Here is a 19,598-nt window from a genome sequence, read left to right as displayed (position 1 = left end):
TTTTTTTTACTCCCCCCTCCCCTTCTCTGCCTTCTGCCTTCCTTTCCCGGCGCACGCACGCATTTTTTTTTTTTTTTTTACAAGCCAAGCCTGCGGTAAACGGAGGTTTTTTTTTTGCTGAGTTTTATATAGTGCGAACTAGACTAGGGTATCAGAGCGCTTTACATATTTTCCTTCTTTGCTTTCCTTTCTTTAGAGTCCCCTCCTTGCAGCTCTGGAGCAGTTTAGGGTTAAACATCATCCAAGCAAGCAGTGTGACGTAGCATCATGTTCCCTCTTTCCCTCACTCCAATTCCCTAAAGTATTCCCCCCCCATGCCCTGTCATTCCCTCTTCAATTGTGTTGCAGCGCTTTAAACGTCTTAAACGCAATAAGCACTATACAAGCCAATACATTACATAAAGTGACATCCTCCCCTCGCCACTTCTGTGTACCTTTCCCCTTCAGATGCAGCGCTTTGACTCTATCTGCCTTGGCGGTAAACTGAGGTTTTTTTTTTGCCGCGTTTTATATAGCGCGAACTAGACCCGAACGGAATCAGGTATCAGAGCGCTTTACATATTTTCCTTCTTTGCTTTCCTTTCTTTAGAGTCCCCTCCTTACAGCTCTGGAGCAGTTTAGGGTTAAACATCATCCAAGCAAGCAGTGTGACGTAGCATCATGTTCCCTCTTTCCCTCACTCCAATTCCCTAAAGTATTCCCCCCCATGCCCTGTCATTCCCTCTTCAATTGTGTTGCAGCGCTTTAAACGTCTTAAACGCAATAAGCACTATACAAGCCAATACATTACATAAAGTGACATCCTCCCCTCGCCACTTCTGTGTACCTTTCCCCTTCAGATGCAGCGCTTTGACCCTATCTGCATGTGGCATAAGCACTATCTATGCAAACTGCTGACATATTACATCGGGTTTTCCTGTTCCCTCTCTCTAATTCCTTTTCTCCTTCCACTTGTTTCTCCTCACCTTTACTGCTTCCTTAAAGTACTAAGTTGCACTATAAATGTAGGGCAACTTTACTGTCGTATAATAAGCAACCAACGTGACATAACTTCCAGGTTCCTTTCTTCTCTCTCTCCGGCTCCCTCCTGTGTCCATTCCTTCCCTTGCTTGCCCCCGCTCTGCGCATGCGCCAGCTGTTTGCAAGCGTTTATTAACAAAAGGAAAACATAGTCTGGGAATCACAGAGGCGGGTAACAGGGGGTCCTCAAGCATTGGCATTGCCAATAGGTCTCGCTTGTGGGACCTTATAAGTATTTAGTTTTGCAGCACAATATCCGATTATGCAACAAGGATATTGTGCTGCAAAACTAAATACTTATAAGGTCCCACAAATGCGAGACCTATTGGCAATGCCAATGCTTGTTTTTTTTTTAGGAGACTGGCATGATTTAAATGATCGCTGCTTCTAAAAGTCACTTGGCCATGTAATTAAAACCCGACCAGTCTCCTAAAGACTTTAGTTCATTCGTCATTAGTCTTTATTGAGACTGATAGGTTGCCCAAAGGATTTGCACTGTTTCTAAAACTTTTTTTGTTACATTTTTTGGGATTGGGTGTCTTGTGGTGACCAGAGTTATTTTTAGGTTACAGACCCACAGGGTCTCCTGTACGGGTAATTACTTCATCAAAGGTGATACATTGCTGCTACTTGGTTCTCTCGCTCTCGCTCTCTCTCTCTTGCTCTCTCTCTCTTGCTCTCTCTCTCTTGCTCTCTCTCTCTCTCTCTCGCTCTCTCTCTCTCGCTCTCTCTCTCTCGCTCTCTCTCGCTCTCTCTCTCGCGCTCTCTCTCTCTCGCGCTCTCTCTCTCGCGCTCTCTCTCTCGCGCTCTCTCTCTCGCGCTCTCTCTCTCGCGCTCTCTCTCTCGCGCTCTCTCTCTCGCGCTCTCTCTCGCGCGCTCTCTCTCTCGCGCTCTCTCTCTCGCGCTCTCTCTCTCGCGCTCTCTCTCTCTCTCTCGCGCTCTCTCTCTCTCTCGCGCTCTCTCTCTCTCTCGCGCTCTCTCTCGCGCTCTCTCGCGCTCTCTCTCTCGCGCTCTCTCTCTCTCGCTCTGTCGCGCTCTCTCTTGCGCTCTGTCGCTCTCTCTCTCTCTCTCTCTCGCACTCTCTCACTCGCTCTCTCTCTCTATGTTCCATCTGCTCTATGACTTTGATGCTTGCCAGATTGTTGGTAATGTGACTAGCTGGAGAGCTGGTGACAGTTTAGGCTTGCTAGATGGCTGGTGATTCTGGATTTCTGGATGGCTAGCAGCAGTGTGCTTTCTGGATGGCTTGTGACAGTGTGGTTTACTGGTGACAATATAGTTTACTGGTGACAATATGGTTCACTGGTGACAGTGACTTGCTATATGACTGGTGAGACTTCCCGGATGGCTGGTGACACTGCTGTGCAGGATGGCTAGCAATAGTGTGGCTCTGCTAGAGAGAGCGCTGCAGAAGAGTGACTTGTGGTGGAACAGGATGTCCAAGTGGCTGACAGAGGGGTTGTTGACAATATCGCTCGTTGAGTGATGGCACCATAAATGATATAGTGTTTTATGTGCTTTAACCCCTATGTGACTTCGATGCATGTTGACGTCTATCCATATAAGGACAACAAATATGTCATACTTTTATAGGGCCATTGTACTCCGCAGTCTGGTTGAACTGCTGCAGTGGTTGAAATCAGGGCTCTAAGAGCTGAGCAGTGATATTAAATGATTTCCTAAAGCTTTTTTCAAACATGGATTTTCGTAACTGTTGATTTTAAAGTCATGCTGTTCCAGAAAGTGGGGCAATCGGTGGAGAAGCATTCCCATCCTGAGAGTTTAGTAAGAGGTGGGGTCCTTAAGAGGACAAACATTTGGAGGTAGGATCATGGATAAACGTGCTGGTCTAAAGAAAATTAGAAATGCTTGCATACATAAAGGTACACAAATCCGTCAATATATATGAAGGTTTGCTTAATCTACAGCTGAGAATGACAACAAAATAATAAAATAAAATGCTGTTTTTGTTTTGAATAGATCAAATTGTTGAAAAAGATGAAGGACCATACTACACTCACCTGGGGTCTGGACCAACTGTGGCCTCAATCAGGGAACTTATGGAAGGCCGGTAAGTAAGAGTCTGTTCTATTAACAGTTTGTATGAGCCTAAACAATATTGGATAAGTGTTGAATAATCATCTTCTGGTGGGTGGGTGGTTCTGGTCTATCTGTTGGGTACTTTTTAGTGTTCTACCACAGGGACACTCCGTTGGAGTAACCAGGCACTCTATAAGCTGTATAATAACAATAATAATAATAATCTTCTGTTTTTTACTCTAGGATTGGCACTACTGCTATCCACTTCCTCATGATTTTTTTCAAATATTAACTAGCAAATGGAGCAAACTCTCTGGTAGAGGTCTAACCTTATTTAAATTTTCATAGGATGTTTGGCCCAGCTTCAACAGTGTCCTCTACACCTTACCCATTCATAGGACATAAATTATTGAACACTCTATAAAAATCACAATTTGTTCAACTCAAATGTCTGTCTACCAGAGCTGTTAAGCATAGAATTAGAACAGAGCTATCCACTCTCAATTTAAAAATTTCAAAAGCCTTTTACTATAGAAAAACCGTCATTTGAGGTGAGCAGATTTAGAGCGTTGGGGGTTTTGTAGAGTACTCTGTTAATAGGAGCTGCTGTCCACCTACAAGTTGGGAACTACCCAGTGTTCCCTACTTCCATTTTTGTATGATCTATTCAGCACACTAAGCCTGAAAAGACATTGCTTTGACTTATACTGTGTGTTCCCTTGTATCTGGACACAGCTATGCCTCACTCACTAGCTCTAATAAGAGTGAAACAGGTGCCAGGAACTGCTTTTATTCAGTTAAATTGGCTTGAATTGTATATTACCAATCCAAAGCTGCAAGATTGTGCATGAAATGTAAAAGGCTTTTGTAATTTTTAATTTAGGCGTGGATGGCAAAAGCTAATCATATACCTTAAGACTTTGCTGCAAAAGTCTTTTCCACTTTTCTAGCACATTGTGGATGGCACTTCGCTAATCCTGTGCTTAAAAACTCTAACAGCAAAACAGGCATTTGAAGTATGCAGATTTAGAGTGTCGGTGGTGTTGCAGAGTGCCACATATTAAGGGGCAGTTCTTCACTTTAAACTTGAAAACCACCCAGGGTTCCTTATGTTCTTCTTTTCTTTTGGCAGCACACTAAGCCTGAAAGTGCTTTGTTTTGAGATATATATCGCATGCTGTTATATTCAATTGAAATTGTCATTAAATGAATGTTTACATTTTTGATTCAAACTAAATGCAGCTTTTAAACTTAAATGAAAAATAAAAATGATTAAATAGTTTTATTGTAATTTACCAAATTAAATATAAAAATAGTGTGAGAATTAAAAAATTATTTTAAGGGATGTAAATGTGATGCATTTCTGAATACGTTTTAAAAAAAAATACTGGTAAGTTATCATTCTGTAACATTTATTTTTTAATTCTAGGTGCAAAATAAATATTGAAGTACATGTTTACTTTATATTATAATATTGTAAATATTTTTTAAAACAGTTACTCAAATTGATTCCTTTCCCTTTAATTTACGATAGGGAGATCTCTGCCTTCATGCGAAAGTTACTAGTATTAACTTTACAATTAGAAATCCTCTTCTAGTTGGCTCCAACTCTATTTTAAGGGGATGGAGACATGACATTCTGCACCTTCAAGTAAATATACACACTGAAATGTTTAATAGCAAACACATGTAAAGTTGCTACTAGGTATAGTAAGTAACTTTACACATGACTAAATCCACATGTGCACATTTTTGCCGGTTTGACATTAGTTTGTGGTGGCGCTTAGGCTGTCATACACCTGTCATACACCTGTCATACATGGTGATGGACTGAAAGGCATTGTGAGAAAGTGAGGTTTGTTCCGCTTAGTCTTGCACACATCTCTTGGACAAAGTACAACACCTCATTATAGATGGGTGCATTAAAATCGAGTGTCTGCAAAACAACAAGATCACGCTGACTGGCCAGCATTCAGCAGATTTAACAAGCATTGAACTGGTGTCCTAACTGTTATGCTGCAGAATTTTCCCTTTCTTGTTGTGCTTTCTAAATGCATCTCCCTCTCATTACACAGTAAGACAGACAGTTAAGCTTCACATTTGGTTGTAAGAGCACACCATTTTGTTTACGACCTAATTTCATGCTTTTATTTGACAGTTCACCTGATGTCACTGTACCGGCAGTGCTGGGATATCCCCTCTCCTGGATTTAAAGGCAGTTTCAGTAGCGTTGTGATCCTGCACGCTTTAGAAGATGAACAAGGACATTGTAGTCTCTAATAGTAGTATTGTACTAACAATGATATGATCACTGAGGGGAAGGAGACCCCAACATTAAGCATTGTCATGGATCTGCAGCTGCTAACCTCCATGCTCCTGCTTTTCACCTCCCATCTTTACAGGAGCTGTGGGAGAAACGCACTCCACAGCGCCTCTACTCGTCCACCTGCTCTGACATTAAAGGCCTATCAGTAGCTGGCATTCATTTTTCCTTAAGTTTTTAATATCTCCGATCCCTTTTTTGAATCATGAAATGTCGTGCCATATTTGTACTCATCTCCACATAATGTACACCCTTGAAATTGTCTTGGAATAATTGTTGGCTGAAGTTATGCTGTGGTAGAAAACAAAGAACTGATGGGTGGAATGCTTGAATTAATCTCAACCACAGGTACTTGCTCATTGCTCATTGCCCAATTACAGTACACCATTTTTTCCCACTAAGACACTTTAGACAGAAACTAGCCGTATGCAAGTCAGCCTTGATCCTGCTCCAATAGGAACAGCGCAGTCTGAAATGCCAAACCAGTTCCATTCCAGAGGGGACCATAAGCATCCCCAGGCTGGTCTCCTATTGCAATAAGGGTGTTGCACTGAAGGAAACAAAAAGGTTAAGGAAGAATGCTTGAATTAATATTGGCCACTCCTAGCCTCATCCCAGTCCATTTTTTTTCCACACCGTTTTCTGCTGTGAGGTTATACTACATCATAGACTAAACATAATCAATATGATATTCAAAGAACTGTTTATTTTTTGTTTTAGTTTTACCTGAAGCCCTGAAGTATGGTGGTCTAGAGAGAATCTTCTATTTTTCTCTTTCTTTCTTTAATGTTTTCCTGATAAGCTTGGTGTATTTTCTTAGGGGTTGTACTGTGGTGAAACATTTGTGTAGTCTGTTTAAAGATACCATGATACCAAGCCTGTCAAGCTTTGTTGTGCTTGTATGTTGATATCCCCTCCTGCTGCTTTAGCCTAAGGAAAATCTCTTCTCTTCTCCCCCCCTTTCTTCCTCCTCCTCCACTTGTTCTTTACTTCTTGTAATCATTCTCACAGGCTTTTAACCTTGATGGTGCAGAATCAGGTTTTTATCCTTCTGAGCTGAATGAAGTATCCATGATTAACTTGGTTTAATTATAGTTATCAGTGCAGTAATATTGCAGTGTGCACAATACAAATCCCCACTTTACTCAAAGCCTTTCGTGATGCATTTTAAAATGTAATCAGCAGTTCGAAGAACAACAGTAATTTTTTGACAGCAGTTGTACCCTCTTGGAAGTGACCAAGCTGGCCATGAATGCTGCTTTGTGTATCCTGATCTGACCTGCAGAGAGTAAACTATTTGCATCCACCAGAGGGAGCAGTATCAGTGGCAATTGTTCTCAAGTAGGCTGCTAGACCTTCCACTTGTGCTGAATAATTGGTCTTCTCACCTGGCAGCTAACTCTAATCTCAAAGCCTTGGAGGAGACTGGTCTGAGTCCTAGTACATCACCACTGTTTGGTAAGAGAAGAGCTTTGGCGCGTGAGGGTGCAGAGTTAAAGCCGCATACTATGCCCTTGTCAGGTCACCAGCAATTACGTGCATCTTCTCTGGACCGCATCAGACAATAGTTACTGTTTGTAGGGAGGGTTGCCTGGCAGCAGCTGTGCAAGCACACCTCCACCATCAGCATCGTCTCCCTGCTGGCATGGACAGCCACAATACCACTTCTGTTCCCTTCCACAGACTTAATTTCAGCCCTTAAGCCCCACTAGCATGAGTAGCTGTTTCCTGCCTTTCTGTAAAAGCAATATTTACTCTGTGCTTCTAGATTGCAGCGCCATGCCCAGTTCACTTGCTAAATTCAACAGTTTGGTTCCCTGCATTACAAGCTCTTTCAAAGTTGCTACTACTTCAGAGCACACTACTTTTTTAGCTGCATCTTAAAACTTATTCATAACTCTTCACTTTTTATTCCAACACATGTTGGTATACAACTCCGGCTCAGAAGTTGATGATAAGACCTATGTATTGCCCTCTGGTTTCTCTCATGCTTTAAAAAAAATCTACAGGGCTCCAAGAAAGCAGTAAACCTAGTTCCAAGGCTCCACTATTGTAGCTGCACATTAGCTAATTTTATGGTGGTGCAGACTATCCTACAATTTGTATGTTCGATTCGAATCACTATTGTGTACTGATAGCGTGACTTCTGATAGAGGCACGCCATTTGACATCTTTCCTAGTATATAATTATTTAGTGCAAGTGGTTACCCAAAGAAATCTTCTTTCCTCCTTTCTATGCTCTCTCAGACCATTCACTAGCAGCAATATGTTAAGAAGACTTTGTAAATAAATTCACCAGACTAATAAGAGTGCCAGCATGAGTGGTGTGTCGGCTGGTTAATTTCACAAATAGAATGCTCTCAAGTAATACAAATAATCGCTAGGTGGCAACATGTTTCAGCGAGTTAAGCACTCATTGTTGACACCTGGTGTGTTCATATCCCAGCAGATAAACTAACCTTGTCATGCTTCCGAGGTTGATAGTTTACCATTGAATTAGGTGATAGTAAAATCTTTTATTTCTAGTGCGTAGCAAAAACTATGGTGACGTGCCATAAAACTAGAACTGAAATTGAAATCTCTACAAAAAAAATTATACTGTTAATTAAGACAGAAATGTTTTGTAGAAAAAAATGCTTCTTGTGCATGTGCCTGAGAAATGTTTTCATTGATACCCAGGAGTGAATCCAGATTTTGTTTGTATTTCTTTATTGCTTTAAGTTATGGATTCATGACTAGGGATGTGTGAAATTTCTAGCTTTTTTAACAACTATTTTGCAAGTGTTTTGAAATGCTGCGACTTTCACTTGACCGGTACTACATTAGAAAATTGAACATGCAGATGTAACTGGTCATAAAGTCTTGAGAAATGCAAGCTGGAGCTTGGTTTGAGGAGAGATTGTCTCCTCTAGGATATTTTCTGTGCAAACTAGTCTAAGGTGAAATTCACAGAATTTAGCAAAAAATGTCATAATGCTAAGGTAGTATTGACAATGGTAGTATGTTGAGAAATAAAAGCAGGGGCTAGAGAATGTAAAACCCTAAATGTGCAAATATCATCCAGGGAACCTAATTTCATAAAACATCGCTTTTCAAAAATCAGGGGAAGAGTTTTCATAGTAAAGACTTAGATTGGCGAGTAAGTAATCTCTTCCTGATGGCTAGGTATAGAGATGTGCAAGTCCAGGATTCTGTAGAGAATTTAATATTTTTTAATGTAAAAACAAGCAAAGGTATCACACAATGGGATGGAGTATTATTCTTTTTAGTACTGTCCATCCTGACACATTTAAATACAACTGGGAATAAGGCTTTTGACCTGTTTGCCACCTGGATGAGGGAATTCCCCAAAACATATTTATTAGGAATGGTAACGCATTGTTTGCATTCTTACTTTTTGGCGGAAGGCCTAATGGAGATCCTCATAGTATGAATGATTCCAAAGTAGTTTGGTCTGTTGTACCTTCATTTTTTTCTATCTTTAGGTCCAGGGTAAACCGTGGACTCCTTCCTTTGTTTGAAATTTTCTTATTTTTAGATAGAGGAAGAAAAAATAATTCTAACATTTGTAAAAGATATGTTAACATTTTGATAGAGGTTGTCTGGACCAAGTCAACGGTCTGCAGTCCAGCGACTGCTGAATACTTCGCAGGCCTGTTTGGCTTCAAGCTTACTCCAGGCTCGTGAGGTGTGATTTGTTTAAACCAGTGAGGCATACTCCGATTTTGAATGACTTGGTAATAAATTATTCAATCATTATTAATTGGGGGCTGTGCAGGTAAGAAAATAATTGTCTTTACTGAATGCTAATCCGGGGTGGGGGGGGGGTGAAGTAGATTGTATGCCTTGCAGTGTGTGCATGCCCTCCTGTAAAAGACCATACACTGACAAAGCATCTAATATATATTGACCTAATCTACTGCCAAGATCGTGGATTCAGATACTAAAGTCACCCTGCACAGTGGGCCAGGCCCCTATATTGATGAAAGCCCCCAAGGTCCACCACACTATCTAATAAAAAAGCCTCTAGGAGCAGAGAATACACCATATACCAAGGTAAAATAAAAGAGGCTTTAGGAGATAGAGAACAGCATGAAGCCAATATCTCGTTCAACTCTCCAAAAGATTCTACCTTAATATTGAACTGATAGTGGCAGCACCCCTACCCTTCTTGTGTCTTATGTTACAAACAAGAAACGGGTATACTTCTGGAATAGCTGATGTAATATCTAGCCAAGGCCTTGTACAGCCATGTTTCAATAAGTATAAAAATAAATAAGGTCAAAGACGGTTTGAGATCGAAGAGAAGATGTTTCATTGGCATTTAGTGAGGGAACCAACATTGATCAATTCGGCAATTCATAGATAACTTGGAACACTTGGTGGTGGCATGATTTAATGTAAGAGTGTTAGTTATGGATATTTGGGATAATTCTCCTACCAGATTACTCTTCAGAGGTAAAGTGAACTCCTGTGTGCCCGAAAAAGTGGCTACAGGAGGCATAGTAGAGGGAAGCAAAGCATAGCTTAAATTTAACAGAAATTCTGAATCGTAACAAATTGGGCAGTGTTTCCAGCTGTTCCCCGCGGTCCCCTGTAGGTTTACTCCCAGGTTTGACTTTTTGTGAATTCATAAAGAATTCCAAGGATAGACCTGAATATCTGAGATAAATATATATTTCTGCTAGTTAATATTTCACTAGTGGGGGGAAAGCCCTTTTCCTACATCCTCGTGGGGAAAGCCCTTTTCCTACATCCTCGTGAAATTCGGTGGTGTTCTCTTCTATTTCCCACCTTCAAAAAATATTTGTTAATGCCATCCACAACAGTTGAGAGTTAAACTGTGAAGTTGTGGCTCTTAACTGTGTTTCGGAGAACCACTGTCTTTTATTTCACCATTCCCTACCCTTGGCCATAGAAAATCCACCTCCATCAGTGCACAATGAGATTACAAAGTTCCTTAAACCTAAATCCTACTAATAAAGCAGTAGAATTTGTTAATGTAAATTCATTTTATTTTTTGCACTCCAGAGTGCCACTTAAGTTGCAAAAAGTCTTCTGGCCTCTAGTCTTCACTTAAACCCTTGAACCATTTAATATATTGTTTCTCTTCTCTAGATGTTCTGTGTGTCAATTTGTATATTGTGAAGACTGAAACAGAATATTGCATTGTAAATGTAGCTTTTCCATTACTCTATACAGCAAATGTTTTACTATTTCGTTCCTGTCTGTTGCACTTATTTTACTGAAGCGTTTGCTTTTTTTGCTGTGAAATGAAATGCTTCTTTATTTCTAAACTTTCTATTTTTATATACCAATACTATTCTGAGACTTGTATTTACAAAACTATGCCTCCCACCACTTATCGTTTTTCAAAAGGCTACCTCACACCCGGGTCGGACTGGGACAGAACATAGACCTGGGTCCCAAGATCAAAGTGGCCGCCATTAGTGAATTAGAAAGCTATAAAATGGCCCATGTGTGCAAATTAAGACATTTTTGAAAATTGTAAAGATATGCTGTGTAAGTGTTTTGCAAGGTATGGGAGTAAGACTGCTTACATTTGTGCTTCCTGCAGGCAATGTGTGTGCTAATGTCGGGGAAATCAACAGTATAACCGGCCGGCACCATAAAACAACGACACAACTGGCCCACACAATGATCTGCCAGGCCGCTCATCGGCACTGCCTGTTTGCCCTATGGGCCAGTACGACCCTGCCTCATATCTATGGGTGCTGGTGCCTGTCAGAATTTATCTTGTAGGCTTCTCGATCATTCTTTCCTTCCCTGGTAGAGATCAAGTCAATTTCACGCTTCTGAGGAGACTGGCCTGTTCTCACTGAGAGGACATGTCCTGCTATGCTCAAAAGACTGCTTTGGCTGCTAACAGTTTAATGTCTTTTTCTGGCTACCACTACCACACAGTTGGCCAGTCTCCTGGAAGCTAGCCTTTCCTGATAATAATGTTCATATTGGCCTGACATGTGTCTGCTCCCACCTTCCTGGATAGGAAGAAAATGGCAAACATTTGAATTGCAAAGCTTGGCGTCCTCCTTCGTCTATCAGCCTCTGCTTGCAGTACCATTCAGTGCAGCCTGTTTATTTTGATTTGAAGTGGATCACCTAATGTACCTCCTTTGGGTCGAAATAACATATTGACACTCTGACCGAGGGCCTTTTCTTGTTTTTTTGAAGCAGTGAAAATATTCCTTACCCTTTGGGGAAAATGTATCAATGATCAAATTGAATCAGAAATTTCGAGAAACATTGCTACCACTTTAAGCTTCGTGGAGCTTCATGAATGTGTACCCTAGCTAATGATGGCTTCCCGTCAACTAGACACAACAGGGTCATGCTATGGTTTCTTAAGGTTCGGCTGCTCTCAATAGCATGAACCATTGATGGCAGCTTTACCACTGCTAGTCATGGATGTCAGTTCACCAAAATACCATAGGGTAGAGGAAGTAACAGTACACACCCCTTGACCTTTACTATGACTGCAAACACACATCCACACTCTCTCTCGCAGATGAACACACTCACCTGCAAGCATACATACAAAATACATTTACACACGTGTTTGACTTGCCTTGGCTGCCGGATAGTCATATTCCAGCAAATTATACTCCATTTTGTATTACACTAGTAGTGAATAATGTTACTCACTATTTGTGTTGTAAACAAATTGACAGAAAAACAGGAAAATGAGCTCCAACCAAGCTAGCCCTGTGTTGCAAGCAATGATTTTTGCACCTCTGATGCTAGGGTTTGCAAAAGCAGTGCCAGGAGTCACAAGCGGCAAGCCGGGGGAAGTCCATGGTTCTTGGTCATTTCTAACTAACAACAACAAAATGTCTCGACATCGAGCTGCATTGTCAAAGGCCAGATTTAATATGCTTGTGGTTCCCTTGCTGTTCATAATATAAGGATTTTAGAAGCATTATATTCATGAAAATATGTAAATAAATGTATATTGCAATGTACTTTACCAGAAATAGTTCATGCAAGATCGGAAGTTCAGCATTAAAAGGTGCTTCAGGCGAGCCTTGTGGTGATTGATGTACATGCGTGCTGTCACACCAAATAGCAAATACTGAATTGTTGGTTTTGGGGCATAAAGCCACTTTTCAATGTAAATCTGTAATTTTCACTTGCTGTGTATAATCGTGCTAAATAATGATTAGCCCGGCAACTAAAATCATTGTGAATTATTTGTTTTTACATGTCTCCAAAGTATGTGTTGCAAGACCTTTTCTGTGAGTTTGGGTGCAACCCCACAATATCCCTTGATTCAGCATCATATTTGAATGTCTTAATTCCCCATTGCGGAAGACCTCATGCATACACGCACTTAGACCATGTGCAGCAATGGGAATCCTCCATTTGTCTGCTCTGGGATAAGGTTTTTAATATAGTAGCGTGCAATAGGACTTCCTGTTGGGTTTCCTCTATTTGCAATTTGAGAGTAATGTCTCTAAGTTTAATCATTCTCTTTCTCCCATATACATATGCTGGTGAAAAAGTTGTCGAGATGGAAGGAACTCTTGGATCATAGTGATTGTCTTTGGCTGTCATGCTGCGTAGCTCTAGTTTAACCTATGGCATTGCTTCGCCTTTTGCTTGAAAAAGCAGAGATCAACCCAAGTCAACAATGGACGTGATGGAGGTAGCATAAGTGTTTAGAATGCTTACAACAAAGGGAACTGTGTGGCATTAATGGGGAAAGTTTGACCTCCTTTATTTCAGTAAATGCTGTACGAGATTGGTTAAATTTACTAAAATCTTGACCTGAATGAGTTTGTGAAGGTTTACCTTTCAGTTCCATGTGCAGATAACTCTGTGCCCTGTGGAAAAGAAAAATAGTATGTGATCCATTTATGGGGAAAAAGTGTAATCAAATGCACAGTATGAAAAATAACTTTGGATTATTTGATTTACTAAAGTGCATAAAATATAACAAAGTCTTTACTTTCAAACTATGTGCTTGTTAAAACCTTTCACAAGTCTGCCTGCTGATCTAAAATTAGAAAAATGTTACACCCCTTGGCTCAGCCATAAGCAATTAGCATGATATATTGATGGATCAGAAGGCATTATTGAATCTAGGGGAATCTGTACATCGGTAAATGTTAACTGTATATTGACAGAACTACCAGCCTTGTACTTATCTTAGTGGCCACAAAAGCCTGGCAGGACAAAGCTAAAATGCTAACAACTGAGAACGCCAGTAAAACGAATGCATTTAATAGCTTGGAGCACTGAACTAAATTAAGCAATATGCTGTCATTGTCATCTCTCATTTGCTGATCACATAGTGATAGAATTGCTGAGCATGCAGTGAAAGAAATGCCGAACATGCAGTAAAAGAAATGCCATCCTGCGAGTCACTCTTTGGCTCCTTAAAAGGGCTTTTATATTCCTGCTCCTATTATTAAACCACAAAATAATGAAGAGACACATTCCGGCAGCAGCACGCCTATTAGGAGAATTTGAACGTTCTCGCTAGCATCACATGGTTGGAAGTTGTTCTAAATGTCAGGAAATCTTGATCAGTCCTGAAGGCTAAAGACACTTTAGATGCAATGAAATTTCTTTCCATCAAGAGAAATGTGTGACAGCTATTAAAAGGTTGCCAAACATCAATCCAAAAAGTTAACTAGTTGAAGGACAAGTGTAATGGGTGTGATATTACTCGTTTCTCTTTGTTGCTTATTTTGTTTGTGTTCTCAGTACAAAAACTTTGTGTGGATTGTTAGTGGGCTCAACAGCCAATGTAATATGCTTGATCTGTAAAGTAGGGTAGTCATTTGGTTAAATTTGTGTTTAGTCTCTCACCAGTCTTTCCCACATTGTGGCACCATTGACATAGACTTTCTTCACATAGTCGGAGTGTATTCATGAATAACCGAGTTTTGGAAGAAAGTGATATTAGACATTCGAACAATGGCATTTAATTACCCACTAACGCAATAAGAAATAAAACAAGATCATATCAGAATCGCAGCTTTGGGTACAGCATTATCCATGGGAAGTATAGCACTCCACTAGGTGCGGCCAGAGGACCTGACACATGACATGGAAGAAAGACTTATAGAATGGGCCATTGCAGACGAACAACACATAAAACGCTCCAGGTGAGATGAAAAACTGACTGAAGATTTAGCTGTATGTGCTGAAATGCTCACCACACTAACCCACCTCACCCGCTCCCTTCATAGCCGACCTCCTTGATCTGCATGCAGCTACATTATAATGAGGTTGAATGTGCAGTATGCCCTCAGTATGAAATGGAAATAATTGAAGAGTTTGGTTACAGTCCACTGAAGATGTGTTGATAAGCAAAAAATTGAAAATGTGTATGTAAACCTAATTATTAGAGACGTAATTGCATTGACAAATAGAAAATATTGTTTTGAAAAAACCAATAAAGTTTATTATATTAAAAACGTTGTGGTTTAGCCTCACTTATTTGCCATTATTTAATATAAAGACTCTTTCAAGTAATCCTGATGGTCTGAATCAACCTGCGAATTTGAGTATAGATCGTGGTGATTTAAAAAACAAAATTCTTTTGAGACTGTGGTTCTAGTGAAATAGGAAATAACTGGTGTATTAAAGCTGGACATAAAGCAGTCATTACTAAAACGAAACTGGGGCAGTTGCGTTTCTAGCAGGTCAGGTGAAATAGTGATCTAACAAAGAACCCATGTCACCCAGTGAAATGGCGACTTGATAAACCGCAATCAAAAGTTTCTGGATGGATTGCTGGCAGTTCAAGTGACTGGTTCCAGAGCTCGGAAAGTGTCTTCTACCGGCCTGTGAGGTGCAGCCAAACTACTTCATATTTCAGAAACTGGCAAAAACTGAGCAGCTGAGGCAATCGTGACTCAGAAATATGACCCCCGTACATAGCTGTAAGTAACACCTGGTGATGTGAGTCTTGTTGTGGATGATTTCCAACTGTTCCCAATAATAATCCGAAATTCTCCACTGCTAACACCTCTACTTTGAATATTGAAACAACGTCCTATAAACATAATGTCATCCATTATTTTCATAGTAACCTTGATATTAAAGTATTCTCACATTTTAGCTACCCTAGTAGATCTTGCATCCCTTTAGTATGTTACATCATCAATGGAGTAATAAGTTGTTCAGGTGTGGAATGGTGGCACATAGGAGTTCTTTTTATAGTTGACCTTAACCTCAAATTTAATCGTTCACTTATTTGACCTACAATCTCTCTGCTAGTGCCCCTCATAAGGGATTTTACTGTAAAAGAGGGGTCTTTTCAAGGCATTCTTGCTATCTTTCTAAAGGGGTGGAGTCCCTTTTAACCATGAATTTGTTTTTCTGTAGTGCCACTATGCAAACTTGCTTCTTGAGATTGAATACAGTGGAACCTGGTGGGCAGATTGTTGTGTCCAGTTTTCTGCTTCCCATGTCAATGTACTTGTGATGTGTTGTCACAATTTATTTAAGGAGCCACCTACATTCTGAAGAGGATAAGGAATAAAACGTTACTATGCACCAGAGTCATGTTAGGTATCATTAGAGATGATCATTCATGATTTATTCAATACTAAAAAATAATGTATTCTACAGTGCAACAAATCAGCACGGGGATATGACCAAATAGTTCTCTTTATACAGATATTCTGTTAGCCATATGTATTTAAATGCAGTCAAAACAAGTGAAATGAATTCTCTGTGTCATTTGATACCTAATAGGACATTGTCACTAGAAGAACGGGCTGGGCATGAGTTATCGGTGCTGCAGTTGGGTTGTGTAATGCTTGTGACTTATATTTGGATGCCACTTTATATCCACTAGTTTTACGATACCTCAAATGTGCGGATGTGAGACAAAGTACAAAGACACGGGTCAAACACATCTATTACTGCTGCTTTTGCCATGGCCTTAATTGTTCTTTCATGCTAATGAGCGTGTATTCAGTTCAGTCAGGGATTCAGCAAACATTCTTTTGAGGTAGTGTCCCCAACAGTGGTATAGCTTGGGACATTACCCATCTTTATATTTGAAGGAGCTGCAGCGTTATCTAAACCCCAGGTTTTCGGTGAGTATTAAGGACATCTATACACCTGAAAAACAGTTTGGTCACTCACCTCACATGAACCTTGGTGAAATAACTATTTAGTCCTGGAGACCTCTTTCTTTATCCTGTAGATCTCCCACCATACTGGCAAATGTACAGTCCATGAAAACAATCCAAAGGGTAGAAGATTGTGAAACAAACCTTGATGCTATTACTGCATCAACCTTCATTGTGTATCCACACAAACACCACTATTGTCATGGAATGTTGGTGGTGGTGATTGTTCTTGGAAGCCCAGCACCTGAAGTGGATTTGACCTTGTGTGTGTGAAATTGATGTTCATATTGGGGAAGTTGTGCAAATACATTGGTTACTTGGCTCTTGCATTTGGATACCACATTTCCAGGAATTATTTGACTGTAAGGCAGTGTTTTCCACTAAGTCTGCAGATGTTCTTAGAAAAGGAAGCACTGTGCAAAGTTATCAGTTATTTCATTTCATTGAGACTCCTGAAAACATGGCCGGTTATGGTTTCATGTACAACACAAACTATAATATGAACAGCAATGTTTACAGATAAGTCTAAAAGAATGGGAAAAAAACTTCTTCCGAGTAATTTATCTAGAAAAAAACATATTACATATAATACTTCATAGTCAAAAGGTCAAATAGGGGGCCTAAATTTACCTGAATATTGTTTACGACTGTGACTTTTAACTAGATTGATTATATAGTTAACGTACATATGTTGTTGTTAACTTCTGTTTTATATCCTTCCAATAAGGTACGGAGAAAAGGGGAAAGCCATCAGAATCGAAAAGGTTATTTATACAGGGAAAGAAGGAAAAAGTTCTCATGGCTGCCCGATAGCTAAATGGGTAAGTGTTTACTTGGTGGTAATTAAGCAAAAATTATTCTATGTTTAATTTCATTTTTGGTATAGTAGTTCAAAAAGACCTATTTTTAATGGATGGTTACAAACGTATATTTCTATTGGTTTGTTTCTTCTACCCTTAATTTACAGATTTATTAATATAATGTTAGATTCCCTGCTCTTAAGCACTGGCATACAAAGCAGTTGCCCAGATTGGGCTGTTCATTAAAACTTATTCATTTCCAGAGTTTGTTTTAAATTTCCATTACTTTGATACTTGCACACAAGCAGTGTTTCTATTTTGTTGTGCCTGTCTTTGTGACCTCTTTTTTAAATTGTCTGTATGTATAGATGTAGACAATTTAAATCTCTTGTAATTCTAAATGCAATTTTCTTTACTTAATGGATAAATGCAAGACTCCTTGTACCACTCCTATAATGGCAGGTCTCAAGATATATTCAGGGGAGCTTATAGCTAACTTTAGTCACCCTTGTAACGGGCTCTGGCTCCTTAACTTCAACGGGAGCATGAAACCCCTCATAGGGATGAAATCTATCCCCATCTGGATTTAGCTTGTGCATGTCATGTTGTTGAACACTTTTGACATCCGTTTCTCTCCCTTGATGATTAAACTCTTCTAGATTCACTGAATGCCATATATATTCGCCTTTTGGCTCCTCTGTCTCCGGTTCTCTGCATTGTCAATAGCTTGAAAATACTTATAACATAGACAAGCCTGTTCAGTTTCTTTCTGTTGAGTAAAGTCAGTTTTATGTTCTTTTTGACTCTGATTTTGGTATGTCTTTGGCCATTGCTTTTCCGCGCTTTCCTACCTGAATACTTGTGGAGTAGATCTCCATGTTGAGTATCTCAGAAGCACCCTCTCTCTGGTCTGCTATTGCGCCATCTGCACACACTGAGATTCAATACTTGACCTTTAAATGACATGTCCTCAGCCTTTCTTATAAACTCTGTCCTTGATTTGTTAGCACTCCAAGTCATTAATTTCTCACTGCCCCTGCTGTGCTGCAAGCAGCTCTCGTACATTACCCTTAGGTTTCCATTGTCCTAGGTTTTTTCCTGTTCTCTATATGATAATGGGTTTATACTTTCTGTGTAGTCCTCTTTCAATGGCTTGACCGTTCACTTAATCGACAATTTCCCTCAAACAAGCATAGCAGAATAGGTTGGTCTTCAAATCCATGGCATCCTGTAACCAAGCAAAGTCTATAGTAAAGAAAAGCTGTATTGTGTATGAATGGTCTGCATGAGGTGATCCTTAAGTGTGTGTTAAAATAGTATTATGGGACAAATGTATTTGTATTTTCCTGCTCCTGATAATTATTAACTCTATCTTCATCCAACTAAATGAATACAATTCTTCTGCATCTGCCATGGGAAACTAAGTTAAGTTGTTCTGATTTAATGAAAGGTGACACAACTTAATAGGTGTGAAATACAAGCATTCCTGCATGTGTGCTAAGAGTTGTGCTCCCGGTTGTTTCATGAAGCATCTAGGTATGGGTGGATAAGTGGTGTGCCTTTACTTGCACATTCCTATTATGTAGATCAGCAGAAAGCGCTTAATTTAATCAGGATAGCGTTTGTAAGTGGTCCATCTGCAAAATGTAAGGCCATGTCAAAATCAAGAATTTCACTGTGATCCTTGCATTTATGAAAGGCTGATAACAAATTATGTGTACGGGATTGCCTGGTAATCCAGTCGAGCCTTCTTCAAGAGTAAAGCGTTAAGCTGCAGCACACCTCTCTTAGCGAGTATGCCTTTGAAATGACATGTTAATAGGTGACTATTTTTCCTCTATTTGTTTTGGTTCCAATTCCTGTATAGATTTCCATGTTTGTGCAGAGTTCTGGATTGATCAAACTGCTTTTACAAACTTCAGAAAAAAATCTTTACATGTCCCTTGCTACTGCATACTTGATTGCACTTGCTACTACTTACACGCATTTGAATCAGTGAGAATTTCCCATGCCGACAAATAAGGTACTTGACTGTAACTGTGAAATTGTGCTGGGTATTGTTCACAGCTTTGGATGCACCATGGCAAACCTCTCCTAATGTGTAAGATGTTTGAAGATGAGCTCTTTAACATATCCAGGCTGAACAAAAAGGCTGAAGACTGCATTTAAGCCAGCACTATCTGCTAATTATTGGGTTATATTTTGATTTAAAATTGCTGCTCCTCATTAATCAACAAGGTGGCAGAACAAAAAAGCAAGGATAAAATCTGCAAAAGCAATGTTACATGAATGGTGTGCCCT

At 39.8% G+C, this 19,598-nt stretch overlaps 1 protein-coding gene across 1 annotated transcript in view; it reads left to right on the top strand.

The window, feature by feature from the left end:
• The window catches only part of TET3 (tet methylcytosine dioxygenase 3), a 386,815-nt gene that overhangs the window by 190,040 nt on the left and 177,177 nt on the right, over positions 1-19,598 (top strand). Inside the window, exons 4-5 of the mRNA XM_078666542.1 lie at positions 3,001-3,091; positions 17,225-17,318. Coding sequence (XP_078522668.1) covers positions 3,001-3,091; positions 17,225-17,318 — 185 coding nt within the window. The remainder of the gene's footprint in view (positions 1-3,000; positions 3,092-17,224; positions 17,319-19,598) is intronic.

This window comes from Lissotriton helveticus, chromosome 11 (assembly GCF_964261635.1).
Source record: "Lissotriton helveticus chromosome 11, aLisHel1.1, whole genome shotgun sequence".
Classification (NCBI taxonomy): domain Eukaryota; kingdom Metazoa; phylum Chordata; class Amphibia; order Caudata; family Salamandridae; genus Lissotriton; species Lissotriton helveticus.
The sequence above is the reverse complement of the archived record's forward strand: the minus strand, read 5'-3'. Positions and strand labels throughout refer to the sequence as shown.